Genomic DNA, 11,571 nt, shown 5'->3' on the forward strand with positions numbered 1-11,571 from the left:
ATGACTTGAAACACTGTTGAACACCCGCCTAAAAAATGCTGTCGGTACAGGGTCAATACATGAGGTGGATGAATTACACTCAGTGACAGTCTTGCAGAGCTCAGTTAATGTAATACAGGTGAATTTTCCCATGGTTACATCATTTTTACAGGATTTGCTGAGATCATCTGTGTTTACATCAGCAGCAATACTGGCTCTAATTGAAGTTATTTTGTTATTGAAGAACAATGCAAGTTCTTTACATTCTGATGCAGAGTACTGCGGGGTGGGGTTGGGGGGGGGGTGGGGACAGTGTTGAGTAGCTGGTCAATAGTGGAGAATAATATTCTAGAGTTTCCAGTGTTCTCTGTAATAATCTTGGAAAAGTAATCCTTTCTTGCCAGACGTATTGCTTTATTATAGGCAGTCATGGCTTCGTTGTATATATTACAGTGAACTGTGAGCCTAGTTTTCCTCCATGTTCTTTCAGCTGCCCGACAGATTCTCTTAATCGCATTAACACTGATATTGTTTAACCATGGGGAGATTCTGTCAGTCAGCCTCTTTTTACCCTTTAGTGGAGCAGCAGTATTTAAAGCAGATGACAGGGTATTGTTGAAATTTTCAACCATGTCATTTAAAGAGCAGTCATAACTGTATGGCTCAAATTATCTCATAATATTGGAGAACTTTGCTTCAGCCTTGCCATCTAGGAATCTCTTTTGAACCAAAAATTCCCTTTTAGTCTTTGTTAAGATTAGGTTGGCATCAAAAAACACTCAGTGATGGTCAGAAATAGATCACTCAACTACTGAAACATTATCAATGTTTAATCCTGTTGTTATTACTAAGTCTAGAATGTTACCGCGCTGATGAATGGCTTCATTTACATGTTGAGTGAGTTCTAAGCTGTCCAGTAATTCACAAGCTCCATAGCTTTGGAGTCATTCTTTTTATTAATATGAATATTCAGGTCTCCATTCAGGATTAATCTATCATACCTAGAGATAGCAAGTGAGATCAGCTCCAAGAATTCTGGTAGAAATAGTGATGAATATCTTGGTGGCCAATATAATGTAATGATGAGCACTGACAATTCTGCTTTGAGCTCAAGAGCAAGATATTCAAATGATGGAAATTCACCCAGGTCAATGTCATTATACACAAACTGTGTAGAGAAAATGGCTGCATTCCCTCCTCCCTTCCTGTTTTGCCTGACTGACTGATAAAAATTATAGTTTGGAGGACAAGCCTCTATCATTCTATCAGCGTTGCTACACCAGTAGTGCTGTTTAGCAAAGTCTCAACTAAAAACATACAATGCAAATTATTTTCAATTATCAGATCATTAACCAAAAAGGATTTGTTAGCCAATGATCTGACATTAAAGACAGCTAATTCAGCTGTAGGGATTCTGTGACAGGAAAGGAGACTGGTTGTGGCTGAACATTGACAAATTTAAGATTACTGAGACAGGTACCAGATGGTCTGTGATTGCTACGATGTGTTTGACCATGCCACTGGCTGTTTAAGATAAGATAAGATAAGATATACTTTTATTGAACCCCGTGGGGTAATTTGTCCTCTGCATTGACCCATCCTAGTTTTACTTAAGAGCAGTGGGCAGCTGCCTCTCTGTGCTGTGCCCGGGGACCAACTCCTGTTCTGAGGCCAGTGCCTTGGTCAAGGGCACCTGCAGGAGCGCACCTAACATGCATGTCTTTGAGTGTGGAGGAAACCGGAGTACCCGGAGTAAACCCACGCGAACACGGGGAGAACATGCAAACTCCACACAGAAAGGCCCAAAGCCGAGATCCGAACCCACAACCTTCTTGCTGTGAGGCGACAGTGCTAACCACTATGCCACCGTGTCCGCCCATCACCGGTATGTTTAAGGAAGGGGTCTGTCTCATCTGTCTCATCACCTGAGTGATGATGTCTGTGGTTATTGCTGTTTAATAGTTCATCCATTTGACTGGCTTCAGCGTGGCAGCTTTAACTAACTCCTTGAATGGTGATGGGGGAGGGTGGTGGGGGGGGGGGGGGGGGGGGGGGGGGGGGGGGGGGGGGGGGGGGGGGGGGGGGGGGGGGGGGGGGGGGGGGGGGGGGGGGGGGGGGGGGGGGGGGGGGGGGGGGGGGGGGGGGGGGGGGGGGGGGGGGGGGGAGGGGTCACTGGGTCCCTGATTGGGACAGAGACATCCTCTGAATGCCTTGGGGATGTGGAGCAGAGGGTCAGGTGAGGGGGGAGTGATACAGGCTGTCTGCTGTGTGTGCACTGTCCTTCGCTCTTATCCACACATTCTTGTTTGGTATGGCATCCCAAGAGCATGACGTAGGTTGGCCCCGATTGTCTGGATCCAGTGATGTTTGGATGAACCCCATCAGGTTTAAAGCGGTCTTTACAGTTCCAAAAGATATTGAAATTGTCAATAAACTTTATCCCATGGCTGAGGCACGCTGATGTCAGCCATGTATTCAGGCCAAGGAGTCTGCTAAAGATTGATTCCTTTCCCCAAAGTTGGAATGGGGCCTGAGATGAAATGTTGCGATTGACAGTCTCTCAGTTTTTCCAGTAGCAGGGAAAAGTCTTTTTTCAGGATCTCAGAGCCAGTTTTCCTTCGCAGAATGTCAAAAACCAGTGTGATAATAATCCTCATACTACTTGGATGTGTAGAGAGGATAACTGGTAACAGTCCTTTTAGCTCTCTGACAGATGTGTCAGCCATAGTTAGATTTCAGTCTTGCCATTCTTACATGCTTGGCTATAGAGTCCCAAATCAGAGTAGTGTCTGGCTTATCAGCTGTGGAGTTAGCAATGTTTCTTCTGGCCCTCGGCCTAGCCATAGTTACCATAGTTATGCAGATGATACACAGATATATCTGGCACTCTCACCAGATGACTATAACCCAATAGACTCACTGTGTCAATGTTCAGAGCAAATAAATTATTGGATGAGCCAAATTTTCTTCAATTAAATAAGGACAAAACAGAGATTATTGTGTTTGGCAACAAAGAGAAGAGAATTAGTATTAGTAAACACCTTGATTCACGGGCTCTAAAACCAAAGACCAAGTCCAAAATCTTGGCATTCTAAAGATTCAGATCTCACTTCACCCGTCATATCAAAGCAATCACCAAAACAGCCTTCATCATTTAGAAATATAGCCAGAATCAAAGGTTTGGTGTCCCAAAAAAACCAGAGAACTCATTCTGCTTTTATTTTGCAGTAGGGTGGACTACTGTAATGGTCTCTTCACTGGACTTCCCAAAAAGCCCATTAAACAGCTACAGCTCATTCAGAATGCGGCTGCTAGAGTTTTATCCAGGTATGAAAAGAACAGAGCACATTACTCCAGTTATAAAGTCTTTACACTGGTTCCAGTTAGTTACAGAATAGATTTTAAGTGCTGCTACTAGTCTATAAATCACTCAATAGTTTAGGCCCAGAATACATATCTGATATGTTTAAAGAGCATAAACGAGTAGGCTCTTAGATCCTTGGACTCAGGTCAGCTAGTAGAGCCCAGAGTCCGACTAAACATGGTGAAGCAGCATTTAGCTGCTATGCTGCATACAACTGGAACAAATTGCCAGAAGAACTTAGATATGCCCCAAATGTAGCAATTTTTAAATCCAGGTTAAAAACTTTTCTCTTTTCATGTGCTATGATTGAACTCTAAAACTTGCACTCTATGCTTACTGCACTTTAATTTGGAAGTAGACCTCTAGTCATTCCCAATTTTTAAATTTTTATTTATTTATTATTTTAATTATATTTTATGTGCTTTGTACTTTCTTTGTTGTTCCTTTTGCTTTTTTTATGTAAAGCACACTGGGTTGCCTCTGTGTAAGAAGTGTGCTATAGAAATAACTTTGATTGAAGGTTTGATAGTGTAACAGGTTGTAAATAGACAGTTCTTCTATGTGAAATTCCTGCAAAAATGTGTTCAGCCAGCGACACCTACTGGTCCAATAGAATAGCTAAAAGAAGCCGCTGGAAACCGGAAATCCAACGCAGATATGGAGATCCAGCGCTGTGGTAAGTCACGTTCCAGTAGTGCTCCGTAAAAGTAATATAATAACACATTTAAAATGAACGTAAAGTCTATCGAACACCTACATTGACATAAGACTATATTTGACACGTATATAGTACACATTCATTCCATCACACACTATTTTAATGGATTCCAGATTCGTATCAGATGCACATGTTAGCTATACTATTTAATTTGTAACTGAAACGAATGTTTCCCCATAGACAAATAAATTACCAGTGGTTGATGCAATATCATCTTACGCTGAACTCATGGTTGCAGGTAATGTTAATGTTGTAAATGATTACTGAAAAGAGTACTGATGTTCATTCTACCGAACGTTTTAATTGCTAAATGGTGTAGAATAATTAGCGGGCTAGTGCTAACTATTTTCATGACAAAATGGCGCCATGAGAGTAAGAAACGCCAGTAACATTTTATGTTCACCTTTGTATGGTTTTCTTTCTGTTATTTCCAAACTGGATCTTTGTCACGCCTACCACCTGATCCGTATCAAGAGGTCAATGAGTGGAAGACAGCCTTCAACAGCCCGCTCGGACACTTGAATATCTGGTGATGCCCTTTGGCTGACCAACGCTCCTGCAGTCTTCCAAGCCCTCGTCAATGACGTCCTTTGAGACCTGCTGAATCGCCCCTGTTCGTGTACCTGGATGACATCCTAATCTTTTCCCGTAATATACACGTGCAGCATGTCAGACAGGTGCTTCAGAGACTGCTGAGAATAGCCTGTTGTGTCAAGGCAGAGAAGTGCAAATTATGTCGATTCTGTCTGCTTCCTGGGCTACATCATTGAGAGGGGCCAAATAAGGCCAGACCCGGAGAAGATTAAAGCTGTGGCTAAAGTATCTGCGCCCCTCACCAAACTCAACATCCCCAGCTAGCTCTTTTCCTGGACCCCGAAAGCAGAAGCCGCGTTCACCGACCTGAAGAAGCGATTCACCCCAGCCCCTGTTCTCATCCATCCTGACCCGATCTGCTAGTTCATCGTCGAAGTAGATGCGTCCGATACAGGTGTGGGAGCTTTCCTGTCCCAACGCTCCGCCACAGACCAAAAACTTCACCCCTGTACGTTCTTCTCCTGTCGGTTGTCACCTGCGGAGAGAAATTACGACATTAGTAACAGGGAGCTGCTCGCCGTCAAACTCACCCTGGAAGAGTGGAGACACTGGCTCGAGGGTGCTGAGCACCCCTTTGTAGTATGGACCGACCACAAAAACTTGGCTTACATTCAGTCAGCCAAACGACTCAACTCTTGTCAGGCCTGTTGGGCACTGTTCTTCGGCCGGTTCAACTTTACTCTCACCAACCGGCCAGGGTCCCATAATGTCAAGCCAGACGCCCTCTCCCGGCAATTCATCTCCGACTCCTCTCCTGCCAGCCCTGATAGCATCCTTCCCTCTACCTGTTTGGTGGCTGCAGTCACGTGGGAGAATCTCTTGTGAAGGACGCCCAAAAGACGCAGCCCGACCCCAGGAGAAGACCCAATAAACTCTTCTATGTACCTTCTGCTGTCCGCTCTGTAGGTCTGCACACGCACGCCGCAGGGAAGTGTCTGAGTGTCCGTGGTGTCAGAAGTGGGATGGCAGATCCCGGACGAGCCCCCATTTGTTACGGCCGGCTCGCAGACATTTATTAGAATAAATAACAAACTACTCACAAACTAAAACAAAGGAAAACCCACAAAGTTCAAACAAAACGGTCTTCACAAAAACTACAAACCAAAAACCACAAATCAAACCACAAGCTGCACACAAAAGAAACCTGAAAGAAGAAAATCCCCAAAGAAGAATCCCCCCAGCCTCATACTGCAGGGCTGCAAGTGTTATAGAAATAAATAGTAAATCCACTATACGATCGCACAATGTCTTGAAATATTATATGTATATATTATATATGTGTATTATGTTATATTATATGTATGTGTATTATATCATTATATCATATTCTATTATATAATATGTAAAATATATTATAACAGCAGATATGGAAATCCAGCACGGTGATGAATAACTGACCAGTGGATGACGCAATATCATCTTATGCTGAACTCATGGTTGCAGTTGCAGAATTGAAGACCACATCATCCACCAAGACATCCTTTCCTGTGCTGAACTCATGGTTGCAGTTGCAGAATTGAAGACCACATCATCCACCAAGACATCCTTTCCTGTGCTGAACTCATGGTTGCAGTTGCAGAATTGAAGACCACATCATCCACCAAGACATCCTCTCCTGTGTGCATTATTGGCGGGACGGTCAACACGAGGGTCACATTGGTGCCGTGACCCAGATCTTCAATCAAGCTGATTGCCGAACCGGTGACCACCCTGCCACTCACCAGTGCTCTCTCTCTTCTTAATGACACTCCTAATACTTGATTTTGATTAGCCTATAGTTTGGCGTATGTCTCTGAATGTTTATTTTTACTTCTTATTTCTCTGCTTCATAATGGCTTCCTTAACTTTTGATTGGCACAGACTCCAAAGGCAATCCAAAGCCTACAGTCAAGACTAGATACTGACAGCTGCATTAAGTAAGCCATTGAACACACCTGAAAAACTAGACACCTGTGATGCCATTTGTCCCTAACATGATGGTGCCCCAAAAAGAAAGGGGACTATGTATAAAAAGTACCTTACTGTCTACATGCTGAAACCAAAATGTATACAAATACCATGTTACGACCCCAAAAAATCCACACGTTATAACGTGCAGAATGCAATTTGTACGCAACAACTGAAGTCCAAGTGTATCAAAAACAATCCAAAAACTGATTCATACAAACAAACACCCAGACATTTATTAGTATAAAATTATAAACTAAAACGCAAACTGAAACAAATGAAAACCCACAAAGTTCACAAAACAAAAGGATCTTCACAAAACCTACAAACTACATATACAAAATCCTAACATGTTAGCTTTAGGGAATGGGTTTCAGTGTCATCTAGCCCCAAAAGATCTCCTCAGTCTCCTGCAGCAGGGCTTATGTCGGGCCACAGGCAGGTGGAGGCAATCAGGCAATTAGGTAATTAGCTTCACCTGCACTACCCAGGCAAAGAGAGGCAGGGAACGTAACATACCATTTAATAAAAGCTGAAATTCTGCACTGTAACCCTCTGTAAATTGCGTAATTACAAATCTAAAATGTGGAGTACAGAGCCAAATCAAGACAAATGTATTTGTCCCAAACACGTCCAGTGCAACTTCTGATTCAGTTCTTTTTTATTTAGCATTACCACACCTAGCCCTGCCTTCTCCCTGATCCTGTCTCCTCCTGCTACCTACACTTGCACCTCACTGGTCTCTCTCCCTCCAGTTGGCTGTGCCTAGAGACTCAGAAAGACCTGAGTACATAAACATTTTCAAAGAATCAAGCTTTAAAACAGGAAACATATATTTCACACCCTATTAAATGATACTGTGTTGACATCTGGATACAGTCCTTTTTATTCCGACAACTTATTATGACTTATTATTACCTACAACTAACAATTTCTTGTTGTTTTGAGTTTCTTAGCTGTCTTTTCATATACGTGTTTATCAAACAGGCATTGTACCTGATTGGCCCGCCCTGGCGAGGGAGATTCTGCAGAGCCTGGGGCATTGGGCCAGCAATACCACCTACAGCCCTGCCCTAACTGCAATGGCCAGGAGGTTGGGAGGATTTAGAACAATCCTGCTCAATTGTTGTCTGCATTTTTTTTGCATTCCTTTGGTAAATAACACATATTTCAAAGCATGCAGTAGCATTTGGGCATGGAGCCAGACAGCCAAGCCCCATTATCGGCTGTCAGCCAACAACAGTTGCCCGCAGGACTATAAAAAATGCTTCCAAGAGGCTAGACGTCCCAAAATAGTTAGTAGTGTTCCTGAGCACCCATAGAGTAAATAGTTAGTAGTGTTCCTGAGCACCCATAGAGTAAATAGTTAGTAGTGTTCCTGAGCACCCATAGAGTAAATAGTTAGTAGTGTTCCTGAGCACCCATAGAGTAAATAGTTAGTAGTGTTCCTGAGCACCCATAGAGTAAATGGAGTACTGGAGTATGTGTTTTTGAGAAGGACTGAGTACTGAGAAGCAATTCTCAAGATTTACGTTCAGGCAACAGATATAAATCTGTCAAGAAATTATGTCAGACCTGGCTAACAACATTCCAAGACAAACCATGGTAAGCAAGAAGAACCAGAATGCTAATGCTTAGCACATACACATTCTATTCACGGAAAGCCCACAGGGGTAACCAAGGTGCAGTCTGAGGAGGTGCATCTTCAGTATGTCTTTTCAGATTATTCTGTTTCAACTTGAATGTTATTAGTCAGGTTTGACACCATTATTATCTACTTCTGCAAACTATTAATAGCTTACATTACAACATCAGAAAAGGAATTTATGTCGACATAGTGTTTATTGCTTTGTAGGTGATTGTGCTGGAAAGGATATATGTAGATTTTTCTAAAATTATTTAGAAAGATTATTTTTGAAACATAGAGCCCCCCCCCCCCCCCCCCCCCAATAAAGCAGTGCTAGTTTGAACTCATTTGTCGATATCAGCCAATACTACAAATATTTTTATTGAGCATGAAATCAGTACACCCACAACATGCACCTCAAGGAGCACATTGAGGCAACATCACGGTCCTGCAGATTCCTTCTGTACAACATCAGAAGAATTCGACCATACCTGACGACGCACTCCGCCCAGCTGCTCGTCCAGGCTATGGTGACCTCTCGCCTTGATTACTGCAACTCTCTCCTTGCAAGCCTGCCAGCTTGTGCCATACAGGCACTACAGATGATTCAGAATGCCGCTGCCCGACTCATCTACAACCTTCCAAAATTCTCCCACGTCACTCTTCTGCTGCGATCATTCCACTGGCTACCGGTCGCTGCCAGGATCCGGTTTAAAGCACTGACCCTTGCCTACACTGCTGCCAACAGGACAGCCCCCATCTACTTGCAGGACATGACTCGATTCTATGTGCCTGCTCGATCACTCTGCTCTGCGGCAGCAGGGCGCCTTGTAACCCCTCCCACCCGCCCAAAGGGATCACAAAGCTTCTCCACCCTAGCTCCCCAGTGGTGGAACAAACTCCCCGTCCCCCTCTGAACCTCCCCCTCACTACCCATCTTCCGCCGTGGCCTGAAGACTCATCTCTTCAGACTAACCACCACCACGCTGTATATTTCACTCTAAATCCCCCCCCCCCCCTTTCATGGACACTTGTTACATGTTGCCCCATCCCAGCACTTTTTGGTAATTTGTATTTGTCCTAATACTGTAGCTTATTCTTCTGCCTAGTTACATCACATTACAGGCATTTAGCAGACGCTCTTATCCAGAGCAACGCACAACAAGTGCATTAGTTCAAGGTGCAGAGGTGCAAAAGAAACACACTAGAGTGAAGTAAAGATCATAGTGCCAGAAGTGACCACATAGATCAACATAGTTGGCTTTGCAGAGGTTAGGTCTGAATAGTGTTCACTGTGTGAACTAAACTGTGTTCTTAGCTAGAAATAGCTGTACAAAATAAGTATTGTACCTTACTGAACCTGTGTTTAGCAGTTGTCTATGACCATGAAATGCACTTTTTGTACGTCGCTTTGGATAAAAGCGTCTGTCAAATAAATGTAATGTAACAACATTCTTTCATACAAATGAAAGCGAACTGTAAAGATGCTATAAGAATCACTTTCATTGACTGATGTACCAAACGGAGCACGTTTGACCAACTTTGCCTGTCAGGAAATCTTATAATCAGGTAGCCTACATCGAAAGTATTGGGTGAAGCCACACTTCCTCCAATGAGAGCAGCTGGCATAGCTCTCGCCTATATTGATCGTATATTTTGGAAATCCCCACACAGCCCTAATTAATGGGTCTTCCTTAAATACGTGGAAAGGGGAAATAAAATTTGAAATTGGAGACAGTTTACATGTCGGATCTTTAACCCCTTTGTGAAAATGTCAAATCTGGCCAATCCTGACCCATTTAGGGGTTGTTCTATTTAAGGCTTTATAACCCCAGATGTGAGCATCACAGAGACTTGAAAAATGGCTTAAAAGTAGCCTTGCATATTTATTCTATATTTAGTCGCAGATATTTATTGTTGAATGACATGGTATAATAATTCCACAAAAAATCCTCTTGTTTATTTTGCTACTCAGTGACCCGCATTTTTCACAGCTGTATTGGCATACTTTCAGGCTATTGTTGGTTTTATCTTGTTGCAATGCCAGAAATGGAGCATCGCGTAGTTCTGGCAGGTCACGAGAGTCAAGCGCTCCGGCCGAATCAGCTGATGGCTCAGCTGAGTGATGTTCGGCTATCACAGTACATTCACTAACAGGGCGGTCTACTTAAACAGCCTCCCTCTACTCATTCGGCTGCTCCTCCTGCATGCAAGCGCTGCACGTTGCTTCGTAAATCGGCGCTTCTTCCTGCAATCCAGCTAGCCTACGGCACGTTGCCAGTCTAAAGCAAGTCTACTTGCTACATGTTAGCTGCTAGTCTAAGCTCACAGCCTAGGCACTATGAAGAAGTCTCGCTATTCATTTGCATTTCTCCTTACCTCTAAGCTCTAGCTGCAGCAAGCAGGCGATCCATTTCGGGGCCAGCCACGCAAAGCGTTGTCTAAGCGGCTTATTCCAAATATTGAGGATACCGGTGCACTGTCCTCACTGCTAACTGGCCAGGGAGCTTCATTCAAGGAGCGCTGCTTTGCGGCGGCGCCGCCCCTCCATGGAGGACGCCATGTTCAAGCCTGGAAGCTGCTGCCACGTCCATATCTGCTAGCTGCAGATTTTTGCCGGGTAATGTCATCAACTGTGGGAAATAAATTTAGATGTACTAAAAAACACAAGCCCATTGTATGAGGAAAGATATGTAGTTAGAGAGCACAGGCCCAGTGTATATGGGAAAGGAGTGTATCAATGAGCACCAGCTGTCTCCCCCCTAACGTATCATCCGGCTAGCAAAGGAAGAAAGATACAGGTGGACCAAGGTCGACCTAGGCAACAAAATGTGGGAAATAATACAAATGTACTCAAAAAACACAAGCCCATTGTATGGGGAACCGGCAGCAGGGGAACGCTTCATACTAAATAGATACAATAAGAACAAACACGTAATACACACATAATTTCTGCCCTGCTGACTAAGCTGTATAAAGGCGCCTTTGTGAAACTAACGGAAGCTTCTGCCTTTTTTGGAAAATGTGTTATCAGAATATGTGACTTATGATAGAAGGGGGAGGGTGAGACAGGCGGGAGACGAGCACTAGGGAGGGGCTGATAAACAATGGTGTCCGAGAATTGGGTGTCAGATAAAAATAATGATGTCAACAACATTACGTAATTAACAAAATTAAATGGGAAGTACTAGATTTAAGCTACACAACAGGAGGAGTTAGAAAAATGGATATAAGAGGCAGTTGGCCCGAGGGGAGTGTGTGTGTGTGGGTGGTTGTGTGTGCGCGCACATGGTGTGTGTTTTGGGAATGCTTGGAGAATGAGCTGATGTATTGTCTTTACTT

The 11,571-nt window shown here is 43.7% G+C and overlaps 1 protein-coding gene across 1 annotated transcript in view; it reads right to left on the bottom strand.

Annotated features, from left to right (window-relative positions):
• The window catches only part of LOC118221204 (cytidine monophosphate-N-acetylneuraminic acid hydroxylase-like), a 53,879-nt gene extending 43,022 nt beyond the window's left edge, over positions 1 to 10,857 (bottom strand). Inside the window, exons 1-2 of the mRNA XM_035406043.1 lie at positions 10,609 to 10,857; positions 4,962 to 5,130 (exon numbers count right to left, since the gene is read on the bottom strand). Coding sequence (XP_035261934.1) covers positions 4,962 to 4,996 — 35 coding nt within the window. The 5' untranslated portion in view covers positions 4,997 to 5,130; positions 10,609 to 10,857. The remainder of the gene's footprint in view (positions 1 to 4,961; positions 5,131 to 10,608) is intronic.
• Positions 10,858 to 11,571: the final 714 nt, after the last annotated feature.

This window comes from Anguilla anguilla, chromosome 2 (genome assembly GCF_013347855.1).
Source record: "Anguilla anguilla isolate fAngAng1 chromosome 2, fAngAng1.pri, whole genome shotgun sequence".
NCBI classification, from domain to species: Eukaryota; Metazoa; Chordata; class Actinopteri; order Anguilliformes; family Anguillidae; genus Anguilla; species Anguilla anguilla.